The 26,868-nt window shown below is 35.9% G+C and overlaps 1 protein-coding gene and 1 pseudogene across 15 annotated transcripts in view; both read right to left on the bottom strand.

Annotated features, from left to right (window-relative positions):
* Positions 1-327: 327 nt before the first annotated feature.
* The window catches only part of STK31 (serine/threonine kinase 31), an 83,216-nt gene continuing 56,675 nt past the window's right edge, over positions 328-26,868 (bottom strand). For 12 of the 15 annotated variants that reach the window (XM_073898958.1, XM_073898955.1, XM_073898965.1 and 9 more), the window contains 3 exons: positions 26,528-26,650; positions 9,019-9,087; positions 328-642 (listed from right to left, as the gene is read on the bottom strand). In XM_073898958.1, coding sequence (XP_073755059.1) covers positions 415-642; positions 9,019-9,087; positions 26,528-26,650 — 420 coding nt within the window. In that variant the 3' untranslated portion in view covers positions 328-414. Of the gene's footprint in view, positions 643-9,018; positions 9,174-25,289; positions 25,404-26,527; positions 26,651-26,868 lie in introns of those variants that run through there. The other 3 variants (XM_073898959.1, XM_073898964.1, XM_073898966.1) reach the window with 2 other exon arrangements.
* LOC141373933 (acireductone dioxygenase pseudogene) lies at positions 21,060-21,613 on the bottom strand (annotated as a pseudogene).

The following is a 26,868-nucleotide window of genomic DNA, read 5'->3' as shown; positions in this document are numbered from 1 at the left end:
GCAAGCCAATACCAAGTTTACCGATAAGGGAGAACAGGAGAACTCCAGCGCTAGGGGAATACCGCACATAGAATTCATGGCTTTTTTACCATGATTCATTAGTTTTTCAAAGTTAATTTTTTTAACTTTTTTTTGAATTTTTCTTTTTCCCTTTTTCAACCAAAATCTTATCAATTCCTTTTTTTAAAAAAAGTACTATAGACAGAAAATCCTTCCTTAACAACTCCAGTTAAATGAAATTTCAAACTGTACAATTTTTTGCATAGCCAAACATCTTTTATTTTTCACAACTGGAATACCAAAGACACAACCCAACTAGCTCCGGAACACTTCCAGATTTTTTTCTGTTTATTTAACCAAACTAAACAAAGTTTTAAAAGGAACATCTGTAACAACAAAAAAAATACTAATCTATCAATCAGAGTTGGCTTCATCATTTCTTGTCTTTTCCTTATATTTATCCAAGTTCTCCATCTTTAATTCTTCTTTTTCTTTATATTGGGTATATTCAGTATCTTTTTCTGGGTTTGGAGTTGATTTCCCCTTTGGCACCAAGAAACACTCAGCATTCAATACTTGCTCAGCAGTCATTGAACTTCTACAATAGATCAAGCTATAGAGGAGGGATTTGACATTATGATCCTGCAAGGAAAAAGACAGGTTACAAAAGTAAAATCAAAAGGACAAACCTGAAATAAGGAAGGAGGATCCATTCCAAAAACACTTTTAATCAATAATACAGAGCTAACATCAATTTTTCCTATTTAGATTTTATAAGATTTCTACAAAATTCAACTACTTTTTATTGGAATTATTACTCCAATAATAAAACAATGGACTTAAATCACAGGGAAAAACTGTACTAGGAAAGATAATCACAGTTGAAATGTCTCAAAAACAAGTGAAATTCAAAAAAAAAATTTAAGACTACCCTTTTTCCTCTTTTTTATGGCACTGATCAGAGTTTGACACTGAAAATTTTACAGTGAAGCTTCTTTGGAAGGGTAACCTTCTTTACTGGTCAACTGCCTATAGTTTCAGTTTTGAAGTGATCTCCAGGAACTCCTCTATCACCACTACCATTATCATCATCATTATGGGGAGCTAGAATTTATTAGGTACCACTATTTCAAGGAACTATTTCAAAGTTGTTTGTATTACCACATGTAAACAACACTATAATACTGCTCTTTCATTATTTCCACCTGACAGAGCACCTGGGTATGCCTTTTTTTTGGTCCCTCTATGATGACTCCAAACAAAACACACTTCACACTGAATAAAAATCACCTTTATTGCTAGTGTCCTCATTAGACTCTAAGATCCTTAAGATTAGAAATTTTAATTTATCACTTCATCCCCAACAACTAGCACAGCGGCAGGGATACAGAAGATATTCAATAAATACTTGATAAATGAATGAATGCCAATGCCCACACTGCACTCTACAGAATATGTTTCTAAACATATTTAAAGACAGCACCTTCAGCAGGTATAACTAAAAATTACAAAATCTAGGGGCACCTGGGTGGCTCAGTCGGATAAACATACAACTCTTGGGGACACCCAGGTGGCTCAGTTGGTTAAACGTCTGCGTTCGGCTCAGGTCATGATCCCAGGGTCTTAGGATCAAGTCCCGCACTGGGCTCCTCACTCAGCAGGGAGCCTGCTTCTCCCTCAGCCTGCCACTCCCCCTGCTTGTGCTCTCTGTCAAATAAATAAATAAAATCTTTAAAAAAAGAAAAAGCATATAACTCTTGATTTTGGCTCAGGTCATGATCTCAGGATTGTGAAAACGAGTCCTACATCAGGCTCCACACTAGGCATGGAGCCTACTTGAGATTCTCTCTCACCCTTTCCCTTTGCCCCTCTAACCCCGTGCTCGCTTGTGCGCTCTCTCTCCCTCTAAAAAAAGAAAAATTATTGCTGGGAAGGTAAGCTGGTACAGCCACTGTGGAAAATAGTATGGAGGGTCCACAAAAAAATTTAAAATAGAACTACCATATGATCCAGCAATTCCACATCTGGGTATTTATCTGAAGAAAACAAAGACACTAACCCAAAAAGATACATGCACCCCATGTTTACTGAAGTATTATTTATGATAGCTAGGATATGGAAACAACCTAAGTGTCCATCAACAGATAAACGGGTAAAGAAAATATGGTGTAAATTATAGAAAAAGCCCAGGTGTCCACCCATAGATGAATAGATACAGAGGATGTGGTATACACGCACATACACACACACACACACACACACACACACAGAGGAATATTATTCAACCATAAAAAAAAAAAAATGAAATCTCACTATTTGCAATGACATGGATGGACCTACAGAGTATAGTCAGAGAAAGACAAATACCATATGATTTCACTCATATGGAATTAAGAAACAAAACAAATGAGCAAAAGAAAGAAAAAAGAGAGAGACAAACCAAGAAATAGACTCTTAACTGTAGAGAATAAACTGATGGTTACCAGAAGGTCAATGTGGGTAGCGGAATGGGTGAAACAGGTGATGGGGATCATGGAGTTCACTTGTCATGATGAGCACTGGGTGATGTATGGAATTGCTGAATCACTATATTGTACACCTGAAACTAATATAACACTGTATGTTAACTATACTGGAATTTAAAAAAAAAAAGTGCTATCCTATGGCAAAAAAAAAAATGGTGTGTGCATACACATACATACATACATACACACACACACACACAATGGGAGCATTATTCAGCCATAAAAAAGAATGAAATCTTACAATTTGTGACAACATGGATGGATCTTGAGCATAATATACTAAGTGAACTAAGAGAAAGACAAATGCCACATGATCTCACTTATATGTGGAATCTAAAACAAAACAAAAATGAAAACCAAGGTCATAGATAGACCAGACTGGAGGTTGCCAGAGGCAAGGGGGTGGGTAGGCAAAACTGGTGAAACGGGTCAAAAAAGTACAAACTACCAGTTACAAAATAAATAAGTCATGAGAATATAATTACAGCAGCATGGTCACTACTTAATAATACTGTACTGCCTATCTGAAAGTTGCTAAGAGAGTAAATCTTGGAAGTTCTCATACCAAGGGAAAAAAATGTTTAGAACAATGTATGCTGATGGATATTAACTAGATGTTATTGTGGTAATTATTTTCCAATCTATACAAATATCAAATCATTATGAAACTAAATATGTGTCAAACTAATGTTATGTGTCAATTACACCTCAATTTAAGAAATGGAAAAATAATCAAGTTTTGCTACATGATATATGTACTTTTGAATATAATTAAACCACTTATGAAATTGTTTTTAAATAAAATATCTTATAATCAATGCAATACAATAAAGAGTAAAATAATAATAATGTCCTTAAAAATGGAGAGGTATTATTTTCCCAACTACAAAAACAGTTTATCATTAAGACAGCAATTCTCCTTCAAATTAACCTATTAATTCAAAATGCTTACAAAGTAACAATGTTTTTCAGAGGACTTAACAAGTTGGTGCCAAAATTCATAAGGAAAAATAAAATGGCAAGAATAACCAAGACAATGTGGAAGAAAAACATAAGGAAGGAAAGTCAAAGCCCTCTCTCTATAAAGATACAGTATTTTAAACCATGGAACCCCATAATGTTGGCATAGGGATCAATAAACAAGCCAAAGAACAGAATAGAGCCCCAAACAGATCCCTGAGTACATGAAAACCTGGCACAGCATAGAGTGGCATTATTAATCAGCAGGGATAGACTACTGAATAAATGGTGCTGGGTCAACTATCTGTCCACATATAAAAAAATTTTTTTGAACCTTACTTCATATATACAAAAATGAATTCCTGATAGGTTGAAAATATAGGGGGGGAAATAGAAAAAAAAGGCAAGTTCAAAAAATGGTAGATGAAGAATATTTACCAGAAAAAAATATAGTAAAGGTTCATTCATTCATTAAAAAAATATTTATTTAGGTCTTACTATGTATCAACTATTGACACTGGGGATACAATGATGCATAACACAAAGCTCCTGCCCTTACTGAGGGTACAGGGCAAACAGAATTTTTTTTTAAACTTAATAAAATAATAATCCGTTTTTTAAAAGGACACATACATACACAGACCCTTCTATGTATGTATCTATGATCTGGCAACTTCTAATTTGGTCTCTGTATCTTTGTTTTAGATTCCACATATAACTTTCTGCAAAGATTCATAAGAAACTAGCAATACCACTGGGAGAAGAGACTTGGGTAGCTGGGGAACATATCAATAGGGATGTGCTTCTTTTTGTAACTTTTGAGTATTATATCACACACATGTTATATGAAGGAACATCTATTTGAAGGAACTACCTTCAAATAAACATAAGGGTTGTACAATAGAGAATGAATTTATCTGAACTTAAAAGCACTTAAGCAAAGGCTAAAGGCCATCTGTTGGACCTATGACTAAAGAAATTCTTCTGGGGGCTGGGAATTAGTGAATTAATTATCCTCTAATATCTGTCAGTTACATAATTCTATTATTTCTCTCCACTTTTCATATGGCCCCTGTAATGTCTAAATTACAGTTCCATTTGTTTGTTAACTACATGTGATTACAAAATACACACAAAGAAAACCCCATTCCCAGCAATAACAGCTGCCTCAGATCACACAAATACTACACAAGCCAAATATCCTTCTAATGTGATCTCAATAAGCAACTACCCACAATAAGTAAGAACTTCTTATATTTATTCACCTTCTTTATACATTCACCTAGCAGAGGGCCTAGCACACAGCTAACAGAATATAACTGTGGTAGGCAACTTCTAAGATGTTGCCCATTGATCCCTACTTCCTGGTATTCACATCCTTACATAATCCCTTCCTCTTGAGTGTATGATTGACCTAGTGATTTGGTTATGAAAAAACTATGACTTCAGTCTAGCTAACAGACTTTCTACTCCTTTCTCTGCTTCTACACTTTGATGAAACAAGCTATCATGATGGAAATAAAGCAAAGAATTGAGGGCAACTTCTGGTGATCTAGAGGGGAAATGAATTCTACCAACAATCATGTGAGCTTGAAAGCAGATCTTCCTTAGTCAAGCATTAAGACAGCCCGATCAACAACTTGATTGCAGCCTTCTCTGTACCCTGAAGCCGAGAACCCAAATAAGCTATGCCCAGATTCCTGACTCACAAACTGTAAGACAGTAAATGTGTGTTAAGTCGCTAAATTTCAGGATAATTTATTACAATGTAATTTTTATATCAAGTCTAAAAGAGCAGGAGTTTCAAGTGTTCACTTTGGATGAAGCTACAACCTCTAAGGCAGGAGTACTGGTATTTTTCTAATGACAAGAAATCTGTATCCTGTGTTTCAGAAGTATAAAGTATTATCTATCACCTTCTTTGTTATCCCATTCTACACTATAGCCATTAAGTGTAATAAACAATTTCATAGTCTCCCAAAAGTTGTCTCCAATGTTTTTTACTCTTATCCAAGAAGTATGGCAAAGCTCCTTACTAATCATTTCTAATGTGTGTTTTTTAAAAGCTAATTTCATGGGATATTAGATGTTATAAAACACAGTATTTCTGTGGTCAAATAAGTTAAAGGACTACAGAGTTAAATAAAACTGTATATGTTCCTTCATTACAGTCCAAATAATCAAAATGGCATGAGACCATGTTAATCTGGAAAGAAGAAATAAAACTGTTTTTGTTCATAGACAGATGACATGATTGTCTATGTAGAAAATCTGAAAGTATCAGAAAAGAAACTCCTGGAACTAGTAACTGATTATAGCAAGGTTGCCACATATAAAGCTAATATACAAAAGTCCATCACTTTCCTATACACAGCAATTAACAAGTGGAATTTGAATTTAAAAACACAATACCATTTACATTAGCACACCAAAAAACAAAATACTTAGGTATAAATCTAACAAAATAGGTATAAGATCTACATGAGGAAAACTACAAATCTCTGATGAAAGATATTAAAGAACTAAATAAATGGAGAGATATTCCATATTTATGGATAAGATGATTCAATATTGTCAAGGATCAATTCTCCCCAACTTGATCTATAGATCCAGTACAATCCCAACCAAACTTCCAGCAAGTTATTTTGTGGATATGAACAAACTGATTCTAAAGTTTACATGGAGAGGCAGTAAGACTCAGAATAATCAACACAATCTTCAAGAACCAAGTTGTAGAACTGATACTAACCAACTTCAAGACTTAGTATAAAACTATAGTAATCAAGACTGTGTGATATTAAAAAATAAACCAATAGGTTAATGGCACAAAATAGACCCATAAAATATAATCAACTAATATTTGACAAAAGGGAAAGGGGATACAGTGAAGATAGTCTTTTTAATATTTTATTTATTTATTTGAGAGAGAGAAAGAGCACCTATGGAAAGTGAGAGGGAGAAGCAGACTCCTTGCTGAGAAGAGAGCCTGATGTGGGGCTTGATCCCAGGACCCTGAGATTATGACCTGAGCCAAAAGCAGACACTTAACTGACTGAGCCACCCAGGCACCCCAAAGATAGCCTTTTCAACAAATAGCAGTGGAACGACTGGACATCCACATGCAAAAAATCAATCTACACAGAGACCTTACACTGTTCACAAAAATAAACACAAAATGGATCACAGATGTAAATGTGAAATGCAAAACTATAAAATTCATAAAAGATAACACAGGAGAAAACCTATGGGGCGCCTGGGTGGCTCAGTTGTTAAGTGTCTGCCTTCAGCTCAGGTCATGATCCCAGGGTCCTGGGATCAAGCCCCGCATTGGGCTCCCTGCTCAGCAGGAAGCCTGCTTCTCCCTCTCCCACTCCCCCCTGCTTGTGTTTCCTCTCTCACTGTGTCTCTCTCTGTCAAATAAATAAATAAAAATCTTTAAAAAAGATGACATAGGAGAAAACCTAGACAAAGTTGGGTCTGGTAATGACTTTCTAGATATAACATCAAATGCCATGAAAGAAAAAACTGATAAATTAGACTTCACTAAAATTAAAATAAAAAATTTCTGCTCTGCAAAACACACTGTCAAGAAAATTAAAAGACAAGCCACAGATTGTTAGACAATATTTGCAAAAGATATTTCTGATAAAGGATTGTTCTTCAAAATATACAAAGAATTCTTAAGACTCAACAATAAGAAAACAACATGATTTAAAAATGGACCAAAGACCTTGCCAGACACCTCACCAAAGAAGAGACATAGATGGCAAATCAGCATATGAAAAAATGCTCCACATATCATGTCTCACAGAAATGTAAATTAAAACAAGATACCACTATACATCTAGAATACTGACAATATCAAATGCTAGCAAGAATGTGGAGCAACAGGAATGGTAATGCAAAATGTCATAGCCACTTTGGAAGACAGTTTGGCACTTCCTAACAAAACTAAACATACTCTTACCATACAAGCCAGCAACTGTGCTCCTTGGCATTGATGCAATGAAATAAAAATTTATGTCCACACAAAAACCTGCACATGGATGTTTATTCATAACTGCCTTAAAACCCATAAGCAACCTAGAAGACCTTCAGTAGATGAATAGGTTAAAAAAAAAAAACCTTGGTACATTCAGAAAATGGAATATTATTCAGCACTGAAAAGAAATGAGCTATTAGGCCATGAAAAGATCTAGAGGAACTTTAAATGCATATTACTAAGTGGAATAAAGTCAATCTGAAAAGGCTACATACCGTATGAGTCCAACTACATGACATTCTGGAAAAGGCAAAACTATGAAGATAGTAAAAAGATCAATGGTAACCAGGGGTTTCGGAAGAAAGAGATGAACAGGCAAAGCACAGAGGATTTTTAGGGCAGTGTAAATACTCTGTATGATTCTATAGTGGTGAATACGTGCAATTATACATTTGTCCAAACTCACAGGAATGCACAATGCCAGAGGGAACTGTAATCTAAACTATAGACTTTAGGTGATAATGATGTATCGATACAGGTTATCAACTGTAACAGATGGACCATTCTGGTGGGGGATGTTAATGGACAGACTATGCATATGTGGGAGAAGGAGGTATATGGGTAATCTCTGTACCTTCCTCTTAATTTTGCTGTGCTAAAACTGCTCTTAAAAAAATAAAGTCATAAAAAAATTATAAGATATTTTTAAATAAATATTTTCTTTCTTAAAAAATGGCATGAGAACTTTTAGAGCTTGGTTATTATACTTCCATAAACTCATTTACTGCCATATTTATAACCTCTTAATATCTAGTCATATGGGACTATTCCATTCAAAAGAATTTAATATTTTCATGTCTTAGTGCAGATTATTTATTGTCTTTACCTGGAATACCACCTTCATTCTATCTCTTGTAAACTCTTAATTCAATCTTGAAGATTCACCTCAAACTACTTGGTGGCATTTTCTGCCTACCTCTCTTCTCTCCACCTATCTCTGCAGAATTAAAAATTAGCTTCCTCCAAAGTACTTTCTTAATACCCTACTTAGAGATCTTGGTTGTTTACCTGTTCAGATTTCTAAATTATTCATTTTTTCAATGCTACAATCCTGGTAATCCATCATCTAGTTCAATTCATAGTGTGGAATAGATACTTAAAATATGTTTGCTGAATACATAAATAAATGGCAAAGCAATATGAATGACAGATGACAAAGAAAAGACACAGTTAGATACTTATAAAAATTAGTAAAACATTAATTTTAATATATTATCTTGGAAGATAAAGCAAAGACTATTTTTCTTTAATTATTACTTACAATATTATATAATTTGTGTGACAAATGTACAATCCAGCTATATTCTCTAGCAGTAATTCTCTGGCAGTGGTCTAAGGCATTTGAATATTTTTCAATATTTCTTTATTGTGAATGCTATTTTGCATTCTTACAGAAAGTAGAGAATATCTTCAGTCAAATATTTATGTTTACATTACTGCTACAACTACACCATATGTTTCCAACCAGTAAATGACAAAAAGGTCACATACCAAATGAAACTGATCCACTTTTGGGATTCCATCTTCATTTGTTTCAAATTTCTGATTTTGAACAGAAAGCTGTTAAAGAAAATGAGAATGGATAAATTCCCAATGTAACAAAATACCAATCCTACAGCACAGTCAAATCTGGAACTCTTCATATTCTGGAGAAAAGAGAAGAGTTCATTCAACACACATTAGCTCTTACAGGATAAAAACACTTTCATGTTAATAACTACTTATTCACAGGTAACTAAACAGTTCTTGGGGCTCCCCCAATATCAGTCAGAGTTGATGAATACACTATAAGCAATTTCAATACTTCCTCACCTTTCAAGCAAATATATCAAAACTTAGTAGCTTATACAATGTTCATTTCATATATTAAGTACAAGGAAAATAAACAAGCATGTTTCTTTCCTCCCTAATACTTAACCTATGTTCAAGAAAAACACATTAAACTTTTAAACTATTAAGTATGGAGATTTCTTACATACACAAAATATTCTGAATCCTATGTATTCATCACCCAGCCCCAACAACCATCAACCTTATGCATAAACCTGTATAAATTATTTTTGAGGTAAATCCTATCCATCTCATAATTTCATCTGTAAATATTTTAGTACGTATTTATTTTTTTTTTTAAAGATTTGATTTATTTATTTGACAGAGAGAGACACAGCGAGAGAGGAAACACAAGCAGGGGTAATGGGAGAGGGAGAAGCAGGCTTCCCACAGAGCAGGGAACCCAATGGCGGGGCTCAATCCCAGGACCCTGGGATCATGACCTGAGCTGAAGGCAGACGCTTAACGACTGAGCCACCCAGGTGCCCCTTAGTACGTATTTCTAAAAGTTAAAGTCTTTGATTTTGACACAGTATCATCACACTAAAAATTCAGTAATTTTTTTTTTTAGTAATTCTTTAATACAGGCATACCTTAGAGATACTGTAGATTCGGTTTTAGACTACCACAGTAAAACAAATATTACAATAAAGCAAGTTAAATAAATCTTTTGGTTTCCCAGTGCATGTAAAAGTTGTGTTTATATCATACTGCAGTTGATTAAGTGTGCAGTAACATTATGCCTAAAAAAAATATCTTATTGCTAAAAAATGCTAACCATTATCTAACCTTCAGTGAGTCATAATCACTGATCACAGATCACAATAAGTATACTAATAATCAAGAAGTCTGAAAAATTGTAAGAATTACCAAAATATGACCCAGAGACACTATGTAAGCTAATGCTGTTAGAAAAATGGCATCAATAAACTTGCCTGACACAGAATTCTGTACCTTCAATTTGTTAAAAAAATGCAGTATCTGCAAAATGCAATAAAGTGAAGCACAATGAAACAAGATATGCCTGTATAAAATATCTAGTTTTCAAAAATTTTTTTAAGATTTTATTTCTGAGTAATCTCTACACCCAACATGGGACTCGAACTTACAACCCCAAGATCAAGAGCCAGCCAGGCACCCCCAGTTTTCAAATTTTTAATCATCCCATAAGTATCAGAAATTATTTTACTTTTATATAGTTTACTTAAATCCAGACCCAAATAAATTCCATACGTTGTAATTTAAAAATGAGCAAAAGGACTTATGGTTTCTTCCTGCTCCTCACCACTAAGTAAAACTATGTTGGAAGTAACAGAACACAACCAAAGGAGGTCTCTGAAAGAGTAAAGAGGAAGACAAACTGGTTAAAGACCCCAGGACTGGAGTGTCTTATGATCCCCACATCCAAAACAACAAAAAAATGACTCAACTAGGATAAACTCTAATTGATGAAACTTCTGAAAACTAAGAACAAAACTTGAAAGCAAACCAAGAAAAACATTACCTACAGAGAAATATCAATTTGAATAACAAAAGATTTCTTATGTGAAACCATGGAAACCAGAAGGAAGTGGCACAACATTTTTCAACTGCTAAGAGAAAAGAACTTTCAACCACAAATTCTGTATCTAGTGAAATTATCCATCAGGAAAAAAGGTAAAATCAAAATGTTCACTGATGAAGGAGAACTAAAAGAATATGTCAAGAGAAGATACATTCTTAAAGACTGGCTAAAGGAAGTACTTCACCCAAAAAAATGAATTTTGGGGGCACCTGGGTGGCTCAGTTGGTTGAATGTCTGCCTTCAGTCATGATTTCAGGGTCTTAGGATTGAGCCCCACAGCAGGCTCCCCACTCAGTGGGGAGTCTACTTCTCCTTCTTACTCTCTCTCTGCCCCTCCCCCCACTCATGCCCTCTCTAATAAATAAAAATTTTTTTTAAAAAAAAGGAAATGAATTTTAAAAAGAGTATTGGAGCATCAAGAAGGAATAACAATGGAAAGAATAAAAATATGAGGGAATGTCAAAGATTATCCTTCTCAACATAAGTTTCTTAAATCATATACAATGACTGAAACAAAAGTTATTACATTATACTATCTGATGCTTAAGACAATGATAGTTAAAAGTGCATAGAGTGAAGGAACCTAAACAAAAGGCTTCAACACTTCAAAGTGTTGAAACACTGATACCAGTAGAATGCGATAAGATACATACATATATCGTGATATCCATACCAACCACTCAGAAAACTATAGAAGGCAATATCAAAACACCATAAATAAATCAAGATCAACTCTTAAAAAATGTTCAAGTAACCCAAAGAAAGGCAAGAAAAATCAATGAATAAGAAACAGAACAAAACAAATAATAAAATGGTAGGTTTACCCCCAACATATCAATAATCACCTTAAGTGTTGCAACAAAATGGATGGACCTAGAAAGTATGAAGAAATAAGTCAGAGAAAGACAAATACCATATGATTTCACTTATATGTGGAATCTAAAAAACAAAACAAACAAAACAGCTTTACGTGCTGAAATAGATTACTATTTCCCTTATCTCTATTATCCTACATCTTCCAATGTACATGAAAGCTTTAAATTCCTGTATTAAAACCCTTTATAACTGAAATATGTAAAGTGTGTCTTCTGTTTTCCTGACTGAACCCTAAGAGTCCTCACAACTATGTCCTATCCTGCATCAAAGCAAAGCAAACTGCAGTTTATAAATTAGAAGGCATTAAAAAGAAAAATCACAGGCTCAAAAAATGGAGTCACTCAGGTTAAGGTCCCATGTCAGTAAACCACGACTTACTACCTACTGTAACTGCATTTTCATTCACTCCCCCAGGAATGTAACCTCTAACTAAGCCACAAGGGAATTTCCTGGTCAGCACAAAGAAATTTACTGACAGATCCTCTCCATTCCCTATAGGAGGATGATCTTGCCTAAAACAATGGAATCTTTGCAAATAACTTTTTCCGCTCCCTCTTCACCTTTAAAAGGCTTTTCTGTTCTATAACATTTTGGAGCTCTCTTCCACTTACTCGACGGGATGCTGACCAACTAGTGAACTGATTAATAAAGCTAATTAGATCTTTAAAATTCACTCAGTTGACTTTTAGTTATTTAACAAAATCTTATCTTCTAACAAGCCTCTTACTAACAAGATACTGAACTAGTTTAAGAGATAGAAGAGAAATTTGAGAAGTCATAAGATAGTAAAAATGCCAAAGCATGATTAACTAGAAGGGCGGGATGAAGGAGATGGAAGAGTCAAAGAAGACTAAAAGTTGTCAGCTTAGATGACTAGAAGAGACTGTTTGGGGAAGGCTGGGAGAAATGGGATAGTGGTAAAGAGTGCACCTTCTGGAGACAGATTGGCTAGATTTCAATCTTGGTTCCATCTCTTAGCAGTCACTGGATCTGGACAAATCACCTAATTTCTCTTTGCCTCAGTTTCCTCACTCATAAGGCCATTGCAAGAATTAAGTTGGATAAATACTTGCAAAGTAACTGATACACAGTAAGCACTCAATAAGTGTTACCTATTTTTGTTTTTTAAATTTCAGGTAACTTGGGACATCTGTGTTAGCAATGTGAAATGCTGTCTTTATGAGAGCCCCTAGTTTTATCACTAAGAGTAGCGTGGTAATTAAACATTGACAACAGCTGAATCTGGCTGAAGAGTATAAAGGATTTCGTTATTTATTCTTTGTTTTTGTGTAAAACCTTCCACAACAAAACAAAAACTAAGACAACAGCTTTACTTGTCCTAATTGGCCTTTTATCTTAGATATAATGGTTGGTATGACAGACTAGATTTCCTTTCTTATAATTGCTAGAAGAAAGATTAGAGCAATCCTAGTCATTTATCCATAGAAAATATATTCATCAAGGATGGGAAATAGGCTTGTTTTTCACTCAATACTATCCCTCACGGATGCTATTTTGAGGTCATACCCAAGCTCAGTGAACATGAGCACTCTCACTTGGCAGTGTCTGCTACAAGAAAGGAACAGCAGCACGTGAACTGTGTATTAGCAGCTCTCAACAGGTTTCTGTGGCATGCATTTTGTTGTTCTGTTGTTTTTAGATTTTATTTATTTATATAAAGAACAGGGGGAGGGGCAGAGAGAGAGAGAAGGAGAGAGAGAATCTTAAGCAGACTCCACACTGAGCGCAGAGCCCAACGCGGGGCTCGACCCAGAGATCATGACCTGAGCGGAAACCAAGAGGGAGACGCTTAACTGATGGAGCCACCCAGGAATCCTGTGGTGTGCATTCTGTAGTACTCTCATTCATGGTTCAACTCTATGTTCACACCCCCTTTTATCTTTCTAAGATTTTCATTTATTTATTTGAGAGAGAGCGAAAATGTGAGAGATCACAGAGGGAGAGGGAGAAGCAGACTCGCCTTTGAGTGGACAGCCTGATGTGGAGTTTGATCCCAGAACCCTGAGATCATGACCTGAGCCAAAAGCAGATGCTTAACCAGCTGAGCCACCCAGGATCCCCCCACACCTTTTTTTTAAAGATTTTATTTATTTGACAGAGACACAGCGAGAGAGGGAACACAAGCAGGGGGAATGGGAGAGGGAGAAGGAGGCTTCCCGCCAAGCAGGGAGCCCGACGCCGGCCTTGATCCCAGAACCCTGGGATCATGACCTGAGCCAAAGGCAGACGCTTAAAGACTGAGCCACCCAGGCGCCCCTCCGCTTTTTTTTCTTTCTTATCTACTTTCAATTTATCATGTCTTGCTCTGTTTTAAAGCACTTCTGTGAACTGATTGCCTTGTATCCTTTCTGGAACAAGATAAAGTATCTAGTAAATTAAGGTAAAGTTAGCCAGCAGGAAAGCATATGTACACAATTGGAAACTCTGGCAAGAGCATCAGATTACTGCCATAAATGTGGGAGCTACTAACAAATAAATGGTACTAGACACTATAAAAGTAAGTAAGAACACCCAAGGAAAGGGTACACAGTGAAAATTTTAGTAGAATGTGAGCAAAATCCTTGGGGACACTAACAGTTAACAGGAAGTAAAGAAGAGTTTAAAAAAGAAAAAAGCCCAATCACAAGGGTCAAAAAAACTAAGATGTGTCACAGAAATCAATGGGTAAAGGAATTACTGTGGATTTTTTGTTTGTTTTTTGATATACCAGACTTAATAACCCTATTTTTAGGCTAAAGGAAAGATGCAGAATAAAAAGAAATACATTGAAGATACAAGCAAGATAAAAGTAGAGTAAAAGTGATGTTCTAGAATAGAAGATGAGAAAATGGGGTCAAGGCCACATGTGGATGGTTTGCACTGAAGGAATACTTTCTCTGAAATTGGACTAGAAGACAGAAGACAGGATAAAGAAATGATTAGTTTGTAAACAGAAGAAATGAAATTTGAGAGAAAGCATATATAATCTTTTTTTTTTTTTGAAGAATGGGGTGCCTGGGTGGCTCAGTTGTTAAGCGTCTGCCTTCAGCTCATGTCATGATCTCAGGGTCCTGGGAATGAGCCCCACATCTGGCTCCCCACTCCGCAGGAGGCCTGTTTCTCCCTCTCCCACTCCCCCTGCTTCTATTCCCTCTCTCGATGTGTCTCTGTCAAATAAATAAAACCTTTAAAAAAAAAAAGAAAAGAAGAGGCAAGGTCTACTGAAAAGAATGAGGGTATGATTTCAATAGGTGCTTGAGGAAAGCAGTAAAAGTTTTAAAGTAATCTTTGAGGGAAGTATGAGAATGAGCTGGCTGTGGGCAAGTAAAAGGACAAGAAAGCACTGAGGACCCAAAAGAAATGAAACTGATGTGGTGGTGACATTGTGCAAAAGCATTCAACTTCCAAGGTATAAAGGCATTCAAGGGATTCCAGCCAAATTAAGTAGTCCCATTCAGCATCAGTCCTGAAAAAGAAAATCTGGATATAATAAAAAACACAAACATAAGAAGACTCTGAAAAGTGGAAAGAAGAAGGTGAAGTAGCTAGGGACACCTTGGGACTTGAAGAATGACACAATGGTGAATTTCCTGAGTTTTCCCTTTGATCCTCCTATATCCCAAAGGAAATGCTAGAGAAGCCTGCAATTCAGAAACACCAAGAGCCACGGATCCAAAAAAGGCCCCTAGAAAAGCCTGCTCCCTCTAGCCAAAGAACTGGGAAGAGAGTGGAGAGAGTGGTCCAGCAGCAGAAAAACTTTTTGGTAATATTCCCTACTCCAGCCAAATACCAAATGAAAAACTCCCCCATCCCATCCACTGTCAGCGGGGCTGAGTGGGAAGCTGGACTTCCACCCCCATCATCAACAAAGAGGCAGAACAAGGCAGTGTGAGATGGCATTAGCTGGCACTCTACCCAACTGGTGCTGTCAGTTAGCAGGGAAGCTAACTTCCAATCCTACTCAGAAGCAACAAAGTGGAACAAAGCAATGTGAAGCAGTGTTAGTGAGACTCTATTTTCCCTTCTCCCCTCCCCAAGTGTCAGCAGGACCCAGTGGAAAAGAGAACTTCCATGCTTACCAGGTAGCACCAAGGCACAAGGAAGTAAAACAAGGTGGTGGTGGTAAAGCAGTAATTTAAGTATGGCTCCTGCTCCCCAGTGTCAACAGGACTCAATGGAGAGATGAATTTCCACCACCACCCAGCAGCAATGAGATGAGGCAAGGCACTCACTGCAAGTTGGCATTCTGTTTTTGCTGGGGGGGGTCAGCAGAGCCCAGAGAGGAGATGAAGATCTAACCATATCTGAAACTGTACACTACACCTAACTGGGGGCCTGTCTGCAAAAAATGAAGGTTAAATAGGATGCAGAGTCTCAGAACATAATACCCAAATGTTCAGGATATGGTCAAAATCACATGTCAAACTCAGAACCAGAAAAATCCCAACCTGAATAAGAAAAAGACAACCAACAGATACCAAGATGACACAGATGTAGGGATTATCTGACAAAGATTTTAAAGGAGCCACCATAACAATGCTTAGAGATCAATCACAAACACTCATGGAACAAACAAAATAACCTTGGCAAAGAAAAAAACAAAAGATATAGTAAAAACCAAAAGGAAATGTTAGAACTGAAAAAGAACAGAATTTTTTTTTAACTCATTGGATTGGCTCAATGGCATGAGGAGTATGACAGAGGAAAATACCAGTGAAATTAAAGAAAAATAGAAAGTACCCAATTTGAACAGCAACCAAAAAATGGACAGAACCTCAGGAACCTGTGAAACAGTAATAAAAAGATCCAAAATTTATGTCATCAGAGTTTCAGAAAAAAAGAAGAGTGTAAGGCCAACAAAATACGTGAAGAAATAATTGCTGAACCAAATTTTACAAATTTGGTGAAAACCATAAACCTACAAATTCAAGATGAGCAAGGCTCAAAGAGAGTAAACCCAAAAAATATATGCCAAGACCCATCAAAATCAAACTGCAGAAAACTAAAGACAAGGAAAAATTGTAAAAGTACTAAAGAAAAACATCACATTACCAAGAAACAAATGATTTAAATGACAGTGGATTTTTCATGAGAAACCATGAAGCCTCAAAGAAGGTGGCACAACATTTTTCAAGTGCAAAAAGAAATATAAACCTAGAATTCCATACACAGCAAAAAGTATTCTTCAGAAATGAAGGTGAAATCAAGATGCTCTCAGACGAAGGAAAACTAAGAATCCGTCATTGGCCAACTTATCTTAAACAAGTGGTGAAAAGTTCTTAAAACAAAGGAAATGACAAAAGAAGAAATACTGAAACATCAGGGATGAAAAAAACAATAAAAAGTAAAAATATAGTTAAACAGAATAAACTATCCTCAAAAATAACACACTTTGGGAGGTGAACTCCTCCAAGCTCTCTGCACTTGGAACCAATAAAAAAGGAATGATGAGTTTCAGGTTCTTGACTGGGTCTTAAAGGAGGTCCAGAAACACAGGAAATTTCTGTACAGAGGAGAACACTAGAAATATTAGTGGGTCCATTCAGTCTGGAATCCTTAAGTCTCCAGCACCCAATCTGCAACAATGAGATCAAGTCCACTCAATCTGCTTATAATGTTAGAATCACTTCCAGATTTTAGGGGACTGCCACCACCCCTTTTCCTTCTCCTAAGATTTCTTCCTTATTGGAATGTTCCTGACATGCACACATCACAGGCCACATAAACTAGATCTAAAGAAATGACAGGATATGGAATATTATTTTTCCCACTGTCTCTTACTTTTGGATTAAGCACCAAAACAAAGCATAATGTGTGAAAAGTACACCTAAATTCTAAAAAGAAGTGTTAAAACATGTCCATGCAAGGCTAAGAAGAGGATTTCTCACCAAACAGCTCACAGAAGATAAGGTTAGACATGCCTCAAAAAGCAGATTATATAAGAGAAAAAAAGGAGTAAAAGAGAACACAGTCTGGATGTTCTATGATGGGGTTCAAGGTTGATGAAGGAAAGAAGAGAAGCTAGGAGGTTGCTGATACACGAGGAGAAAATAAAGTGCACAAAACATATTGGAGATTTAAGAGCAGTTATAGTAAAATAAGAGATTAGGGAATCCTGTCAAGATAAAAATGCACTGGATTGGATTCTACTTCTGTAAAAGAAAAATTATAGAGGATCACAAAATCGTGGTTTTTAGAAGGTAACTGAAATTGCAAGAAGGTATGCATCTCGAGTTGTTAAGAAGGTCCAGAAAACCCAAGGTTAGTTGTTCAATGGATCAGTATGATTACTAACATCTCCTAGAAATACATTATGAGTTGGAGTTTTTAAAAAATCTTCAAACAAGCTCCAAAGAAATATACAAGGTGGCATAAATGAGTAGATGAACTCACCAAGAAAACATGGTACACTTAAAAAAAAAAAAAAACCTACTACTTCAGTACATAATTGTGGCTAAAACTTAAACATTCATTCTGATACCATAAAGACATGCATTCAGTCAATTAATATGTGAGTGCCTCTTCTGCACCCAGCACATTGCAGATATAGCAACAAATAAGACACACAAGCTGCCCCCAAGAAGCTCACATTCTATTGGCAGAAGCAGACAATAATAAACATAAATAAAAGAAATATATAGTATGTTGAGAGAAAACTAAAGCAGGGAAAAGGGTTGCATTTTAGATAAGAGTAGGCTGAAAAAGTGTCATTTGAATAAAAGAAATGCACCATTTACTTCTCTTAAATTATTCAGCTTCATCACAGAACCCACACACAAACACAATTTTTGTGTTTTGAAAATGTTTTTTCAATATAACAATGTCAGAATTGCTCTAATTTTTACAACTGGCTTCCAACAAAGCCTTTAAGGATTTCATTATAACCGGGGCCCATGGGAGGCTCAGTCAGTTAAGCATCTGACTCTTGGTTTCGGCTAAAGCCATGATCTCAGGGTCATGATCTCAGGGTCATGAGATGGAACCAGTAGTGGGCTCCATGCTCACTCCAAGTCTGCCTGAGATTCTCTCCCTCTCCCTCCCTCTCCTTTTCTGCCCCTCCCCTACTCGCATGCCCACACACGCGCACTCTCTAAAATAAAATCTTTCAAAAAAAGAATTTCATTGTAACCTAAAAAGAATTGAAGAATCTTTTTTTTTAATCTTTTTTTTTTTTTAAAGATTTTATTTATGGGGCACCTGGGTGGCTCAGTCGGTTAAGCATCTGCCTTCAGTTCAGGTCATGATCCCAGGGTCATCAGGCTCTGTACTCAGTAGCGAGTCTGTTTGTCCCTATCCCTCTCCCTCTGTGCTCTTTCTCTTTCAAATAAATAAATAAAATCTTAAAAAAACAAAACAACAAAAAAAGATTTTATTTATTTGTCAGGTAGAGAGAGAGAGAGAGAGAAAGCACAACCAGAGGAAGCAGGAAGCAGAGTGAGAAGGAGGGTCCCTGCTGAGCAAGGAGTCCAATGTGGAACTCAATCCCAAGACCCTGGGATCACGACCTGAGCTGAAGGTAGATGCTTAACCATCTGAGCCACTCAGGCGTCCCAAGAATTGAAGAATCTTAATACAAATGACTTTAAGACAAAACAACCTTTCAAATGTACCAGTGAAAAGTTATGGTTTACTGGAGGTAGAAGGGTTGTGAACACTCAAACACTAGTTTTCTGTAGTTGAAAGCAGTCTTCGGAATATTTCCATCATTTAATCTGGTATCATAACAAAAAATAACTCAAAACCAAAATATCTTATGATGTGACCAAAATATCTAGTCTATTTTAGAGTTTTAATATCAAATAAGCTGTTTTTTTTATTTTTGCTAATTCTAAAACTTTTAAAAGCCATAAAATGATAGTCATCCATTCATGGCCCTGGAAATACGATCTTTTGATAATGAATGGTTCCAGTTTAACTCTGAATAATGCCTTTTCAAACACAGCCCCTAGGTCTTGACTTTCTGTCATTTTATAAATTTTGCACTGTATGTTTTTGCTATAACTTGCCTAATTCTTTGAGAAGGAAGATCAAAGTATACATAATCTTTAGTACTAAACTAACTTTCCTATCAATAAAATAATTATTTTGAAATAAAATGAACTTGAACTAAAAAAAAAACCCAAAACTTTTTAAAAATATCACAATAGCTCCAAAAAATGAAATACTTAGGTATAAATCCAATAACAAACATAAGGGATCTCTAAGCTCAAAATACCAAAAGCTGATTTAAAAAAAAAAAAAATCAGGGCACCTGGGTGGCTTAGTTGGTTAAGCAACTGCCTTCAGCTCAGGTCATGATCCTAGAGTCCCTGGATTGAGTCCCGCATCGGGCTCCCTGCTCAGCAGGGAGTCTGCTTCTCCCTCTGACCCTACCCCCTCCCATGTGCTCTCTCTTTTTCTCTCTCTCAATAAATAAAATCTTTAAAAAATAAAATAAAAAATAAATCAAAGAAAACCTAAATAAATGGAGTTCATGGATCAACCTGGTAAAGATGTCAATTCTCCCCATATTGACCTACAGATTTAATACAATTCCAATTAAAATCACAGCAGGGTTTTTGGTACATATAGATAAGCTGTTTCTGAAAATGTATATAGAAAGGCAAAGATATCCAAAGAGCTAAAACAATTTGACGAAGAAATTCACACTAATTATACTACCCAATTCTTTTTTTTTTCTAAATGGGGTGATTTAATGAACAATGATACCTAAATATAAGGACTCCAAGCCAAGAGGATAAAATTAAGACAGCTACTTTATTTTGAACAAGAAAGTGGCAAAAGCAACTCCAAGTATCCTCCCACTAATATGAGAGTTTGCCCCCAACAGCACTCCCCATGCAGTTCTGGGGGAGAAGTTTCTACCTGGCAAGTACCATCATCAACTATGACACCTTCTTACAAAGTAGGCATGGCATCAACCAACATCTGCTTACAAAAAACCAGGTCCAGATGGAGCAGCGTGGCACTTACATTTGGGGAGATGTCTCTCATTCAGGTTAAACGCAAACACATGTGCTGACACAGGGTTGCTGACCACTGATCTTGAATTAGGTAAGATGAATGAGATTTGTCCACATTCTGTTTCTCCCATGTAAAAATCACTTTTATAATAAAGTTCCTTTCATTAACACATATTCTAATCAAATAATCTTGCAAAGGAAAGCTCACCTAGCCCCAAGTCTACAATATAAAAGCGAAGGAAAAGGACTGGTTCTCTGTTGTGATCATGTTCAGGACATTCACAAGGGCAAAGGGTGAGCTAGGCCCTTGAAGCACCTCTACACTGTCTGCCCCAAAACTTCCATGTACTGCCCTCGAAATGGTCAGCCGGCCAATTGTACACCATGCACACCAGTTCTCCCACAATAGCCCCATGGCCTTCATGTAGCTCCTTTCCCCCAGTGTGAAGTGGTGATAAATCCCTGCAGAGTTATCATGTTTCCTTCTTCCATGAAAATGAGGATCCACTGGTCCTCTTTCTCTCTCACATCAAAATACCCACTGCCATCCAAGATGTAGCAGATCTATTCATCATCCAGGTGCAAATGCTCCTCATAGAACATCTTAATCTTTTCTTCGTAATTTGGTAGTTTATCCTCACTCACATATGGTTATTATATCCATCCAGGAGTAGTTTATCTCTCTTCAGATCTTCTCTAATTCTTGATCATTCTCATATTTGTCAGCAGCCAGCCTCCAGTAAAGAACTTTGAGCCAGCACAGCTTCTCCAAGCTGACCAGATGGCCGGGCACAGTGTGGTGGGGCCTCCTCTGGTGGCTGGTGGACTCATCCATGTACCAGGCCTGCACCATGGCTGGGCCAGGCTGCCACAAGCACCCGCACCTGCACAATGGCCCAGCCCCAGCCCACTGACCCTGTACCTACTACCCAATTCTTAAGACTTACCATAAAGATACAATAATCAAAACAGTGTGGTATTAGTAAACAGATATATAGATCAATGGAACAGAATAAAGAGTCCAGAAACAGACTTACACAAACATGACCAACTAATGCTTTACAAAGATGCCAAGGAAAGTCAGTAGAAAATAAGTCTTTTTGGCCATCCTGGAGTCTGTGGAGGCCTGCTGGGAACAGGACTCCTATAATGCCAAATAATGTCTGGAAGGCTGTGGTCCAAGGCCATTTTTGCTGGCTATAAGCAGGGTCTCCAGAACCAGAGGGAGCACACAGCTCTTCTTAAAATTGGAGGTGTTTATGCTTGAGATGAAACATAATTCTATCTAGGCAAGAGATGTGCTTATGTGTACAAAGCAAAGAACAATACAGTGACTCCTGGTGGCAAACCAAACAAAACCAGAGTAATCTGGGGAAAAGTAACTCGTGCTCATGGAAACGGTGGGATGGTTCGTGCCAAATTCTGAAGCAACCTTCCTGCTAAAGCCAGTGGCCACAGAATCCGTGTGATGCTGTAACCCTCAAGGATTTAAATTTAATGAAAAGTAAATAAATAAAGGTGTAGATTTGTTCTCTTGTATTTTTGTTTAAAAAAAAGTCTTTTTAACAAATGGTGTTGGAACAATTGGACATCCATATGCAAAGAACACAGACATTGACATAAACCTCACTCCTTAAACAAAAATTACATTAAAATTGATCCTAGATCTAAATGTAAAGCATGTAACTATAAAGCTTTTAGAGGGAAATAACAAGAGAAAATCTTCAAAGGACTGTATGCCAAAAATAGTCAACTGTACTACATGTTAGTTAGAAAATAAAGTTTTAGGGGTGCCTGGCTGGCTCAGTTGGTAAAGCATGCAACTCTTGATTTCAGCGTTATGAGTTCAAGCCCCACATTGGGCACAGAGATTACTTTAAAAAATTAAATTAAATTAATTTTTAAAAGACCTTAACGTTAAATAAGAGCAGAAATTCAGTACAATAGTATACGGACTCATATAGAGCTCTTTACTACCATTTGATGAAGAAAGAAAAGAGATGAAATAAAGACTATTACCATACATAAATGATATTTTATGACAGCTCTGAGGAACATAAAAATATACAACACATTTACTTTCATCCCTCTGATGTAAAGAAGAAACATTACTGAAGCAATGATTAAAATGATGCCAGTTTAATTATTTCTATGACTATGATGGTTCTATGAAACTGAGCTCTAAATACCTAAGCCAGCAAAAGGCTAAAACTTGTAAATAATTAAATGGGGAGATTCCCAATGATTTTGGTAACAGCTTTGAGATATAACTGATGTTCAACAAACTACATATATTTAAAGTAATATGATTAGTTTTGATATACATATATACCTACAAAATCACCACAATCAAGCTAATGGAACACAGTGATCATGCCAAAAAATTCCGTCATGCCACTTTGTAATCCATCCCTCCCCCTTCCCGTCTGCCCTCAGACCCCAGAGCATTAATGATCTCCTTTATGTCACTATAAGTAAGCGTACATTGTTCAGAAGTTTATATGGCTTCTTTAGTTTGGCAGGATTATTTTAAGATTCTTCCATATTATTGAGTGTATTAATAGTTCTTTCCTTTTTACTGCTAGTAGTATTCCAATGGATATACAGCAAACTGTTTATCCATTCACTTAGTTGATGGATATTTCAGCTGTTCCTAGTTTTGGGCTATTACAAATAAAATGTCTTTGAATATTTGCATACAGCTCTGTGTGGACATATGCTTTCATTTCTCTTGGCTAACTACCTAGGAGTAAAAATGGCTGGGTCACATGGCAGGTATATGTTTAACCTTTTAACAAACTGCCAAATTTTGTTTTCCAGAGTGGTTGCTCCACTTACATTCCTCTCAGCAATATATGAGAGATGCAGCTGCTACACATCTTAGTCAACACTTGGTATGGTCACTCTTTTTAATTTCAGGCATCCTTGTGGAGGTGTAGTAGTATATCATTTCAGTTTTAATTTGCTTTTGCCTAATAACTAAAGATACATGTTTATTTACATATAGATATCTTATTTCATAAAATGTCTATTTAAACAATTCTGCCCACTTTTAAACTGAGTTGTCTTATTTTTGAGTTTTAAGAGCTCTTTGTAAATGAGATACAAGACTTTTGCAAATACTTTCTCCCAGTCCATACGTCTTGCCCTTCATTTTTGTCTCTTTTGAAAAGCAAAGTTTTAAATTTTGATCAAATCTGAATTACTGATTTTTTTCTTTTATACTTGATGTTTTTTAATATCCTATTACAAGAAATCTTTGCCAAACTCAAAATCAATAAAATTATCTCCTATGTTTTATTACAGTTTTAAAGACTTAGGTTTTAATAGTGATTCTAAGGGGCATATGCACCCCAATGTTTACAGCAGTAATGTCCACAATAGCCAAAATATGGAAAAGAGCCCAGATGTCCATCCACTGATGAACAGATAAAGAAGGTGTGGTATATATTATTACTCAGCTATCAAAAAAATGAAATCTTACCATTTGCAATGACATGGATGGAACTAGAGGGTATTATGCTAAACAAAGTAAGTCAATCAGAGAAAGACAAATATATGATTTCATGCATATGTGGAATTTAAGAAGCAAAACAGATGAACATAGGGGAAGGGAGGGAAAAATAAGATGAAATCAGAGAGGGAGACAAATCATAAGAGACTCTTAACTATAGGAAACAAACTGGAAACTGGAGGTTGCTGAAGGGGAGGCAGGTGGGGAGATGGAGTAAGCGGGTGATGGGCATTAAGGAGTGCACTTGATGTAATGAGCACTGGGTTATAACCAATGGATCACTGAACTCTACGTCTGAAACTAATAATATACTATGTTAATTGATTTTAAATAAAATAAAAGACTTCAGTTTTACCTTTAAATCTAATATACACTTAGAGTTAATTTTTATAAATTATGCAAGGATTAAATCAGTTTATATTTTATATATAGATATCCAACTGTTACAGCACCATTTGTTGAAGACGATCCTTTTCCTCACAGAATTGCCTTGAAATCTTTGTCAAAAATAACTGATTATATATTTCTACTATTTCATCTATTTCTACTGCCTTTACACTGAGCTGTATGTCTGACTTTACACCAACATCACAATGTTTGATTCATTATAATTTTATTAAGTCTTAAAATCAGGTAGTTTAACTTTTCAAAACTGTTTTAGCTACCTGAGTTCCTATGTATTTTCATATAAATTATACCTGTCAATTACTGTTGAAAAAATAAAAGGGCCTAGAAATATTTTTGTTGAAATTGTATTGAATCCATAGACCTATTTAAGAATTCACATCCAGGGGCGCCTGGGTGGCTCAGTCGGTTAAGCATCTTGCCTTCGGCTCAGGTCATGATCCCAGGGTCCTGGGATGGAGCCCCACGTCAGTCTGACTCCCTGCTCATTGGGGAGTTTGCTTCTCCCTCTCCCTCTGCCCCTCCCCGGCTCGTGCTCTTGCTCTCTCTCAAAAATAAAATCTTAAAAAAAAAAAAAAAAGAATTCACATCCATACAACATTCAGTCTTCCAGTCCATGACCATGATGCAGCTCTCCATTTATTTATGTCTTCTTTAATTTCTTTCAACAATATATCATAGTTTTCAGGGTATAGGTCTTGCACATTTTTTGTCATATTTAGCCCTAAAAATTCCAAATTTTTGATACCCATGTAAATGACTTTTTAATTTCAATTTCCTATTGTTTGTTGCTAGTATATAGAAACAGTTAATTATTATACTGATTTGGCATCCTGCAACCTTGCTAAACTTCTTAATTCTAGTAGCTCTTAAGTACATTCCTAAAGTTTGCACATAATTAATCATGTCATCTTTGAATAAAAACAGCTTTACTTCTTCATTTTTAAACTGTATGCATTTTATTTCTTTTTGTTGACATCATACTGGCTAAAACCAGGATGAGCAAACTACGGCCTGCATGCCAAATCTATGTCACTGCTTATTTGTGTATAGCCTATAAGCCAAGAATAGTTTTCACATTTTTAAGTGTTTAAGAGAAAATTAAAGAATACTACTTCATGGCACATGAAAATTATATGAAATTCAAATTTCAATGTCCATAAATAAAGCTTCATTGGAACACAGCCATTCATTCATTTATGTGTATTTATGGCTACTTTCCACAGCAGCAGAGACCATATGGCTCCCAAGGCCTAAAATATTTACCATTTGGCCCTTTATAAAAAACTCTGCTGACCCCTGGGCTAGAATCTCCAGTACAATGTTAAGCAAAAGAAGTAAAAACAGACATCCCCTCCTTGTTAATACTTAATCCCTCATCATTTGTAGGAAGAATAAATTTAAGCCATGGATAAAAAAGCAGCTACTTGATTTATAGTAAAAGCAGGAACACTTACTCAAGGCTCATTTAACATTTCTTTTCCACATGCATGAACCATTTATAGATTAATATAGGACAAAATCATCTTTACTGTTAATCTTGACTTTAATAAAACACAATAGCATGATATATAAAATATATATCAAGCCAACTCGTAGTAAGTATACAATAGATGATAGGAAGTATATAGCTTATAAAACTTTTTTTAAAAAGGGAAGAAAAAAAGCAATTTTCTACTAAGTTTTTTTTACTAAAAAGCTACCACTGTTCTTTATCCAGAGCAGTATATTCAGTAAAACCACTATAAAATCATCGCTTTATATACTTAAATATATATAAATATATTTACACATATTTATATATTTTTATATATATGACTAATCTATTTCAACAAAAAAATAACATACCCATAATAAAAGGCAGCCATAAGCATACAAGTCAGAACTTGGAGAAGCAGGCTTTCCCATTTTCAGTTCAGGTGATATCAAACTCAAGTCACCGATTACCATATTCACTGAGGCTCGCTGACTCTACAAAAACAGTAAGTTAAATATTTTAGAGGCAACACAGATGAGGTAGCTTCTGTGAAGTCCTCTCCATTTAATCAACACAAAAAACAAATTCATGTGAAATATTTTGTTCTCTCTTGCTTTCAAATATTTTTACCCAATATCTGCTATTACAAATTGCTCTTAAAATCAGTCTCATAAAATTAACAGTGAGACTTTGGTTACATTTCACATTACAG

This window comes from Callorhinus ursinus, unplaced genomic scaffold, assembly GCF_003265705.2.
Source record: "Callorhinus ursinus isolate GAN/ISIS: 27379988/994484 unplaced genomic scaffold, GSC_fseal_2.0 scaffold12, whole genome shotgun sequence".
Taxonomy (NCBI): Eukaryota; Metazoa; Chordata; class Mammalia; order Carnivora; family Otariidae; genus Callorhinus; species Callorhinus ursinus.
Note: the sequence above shows the minus strand (reverse complement) of the source record. Positions and strands in the feature narration are given on the sequence as shown.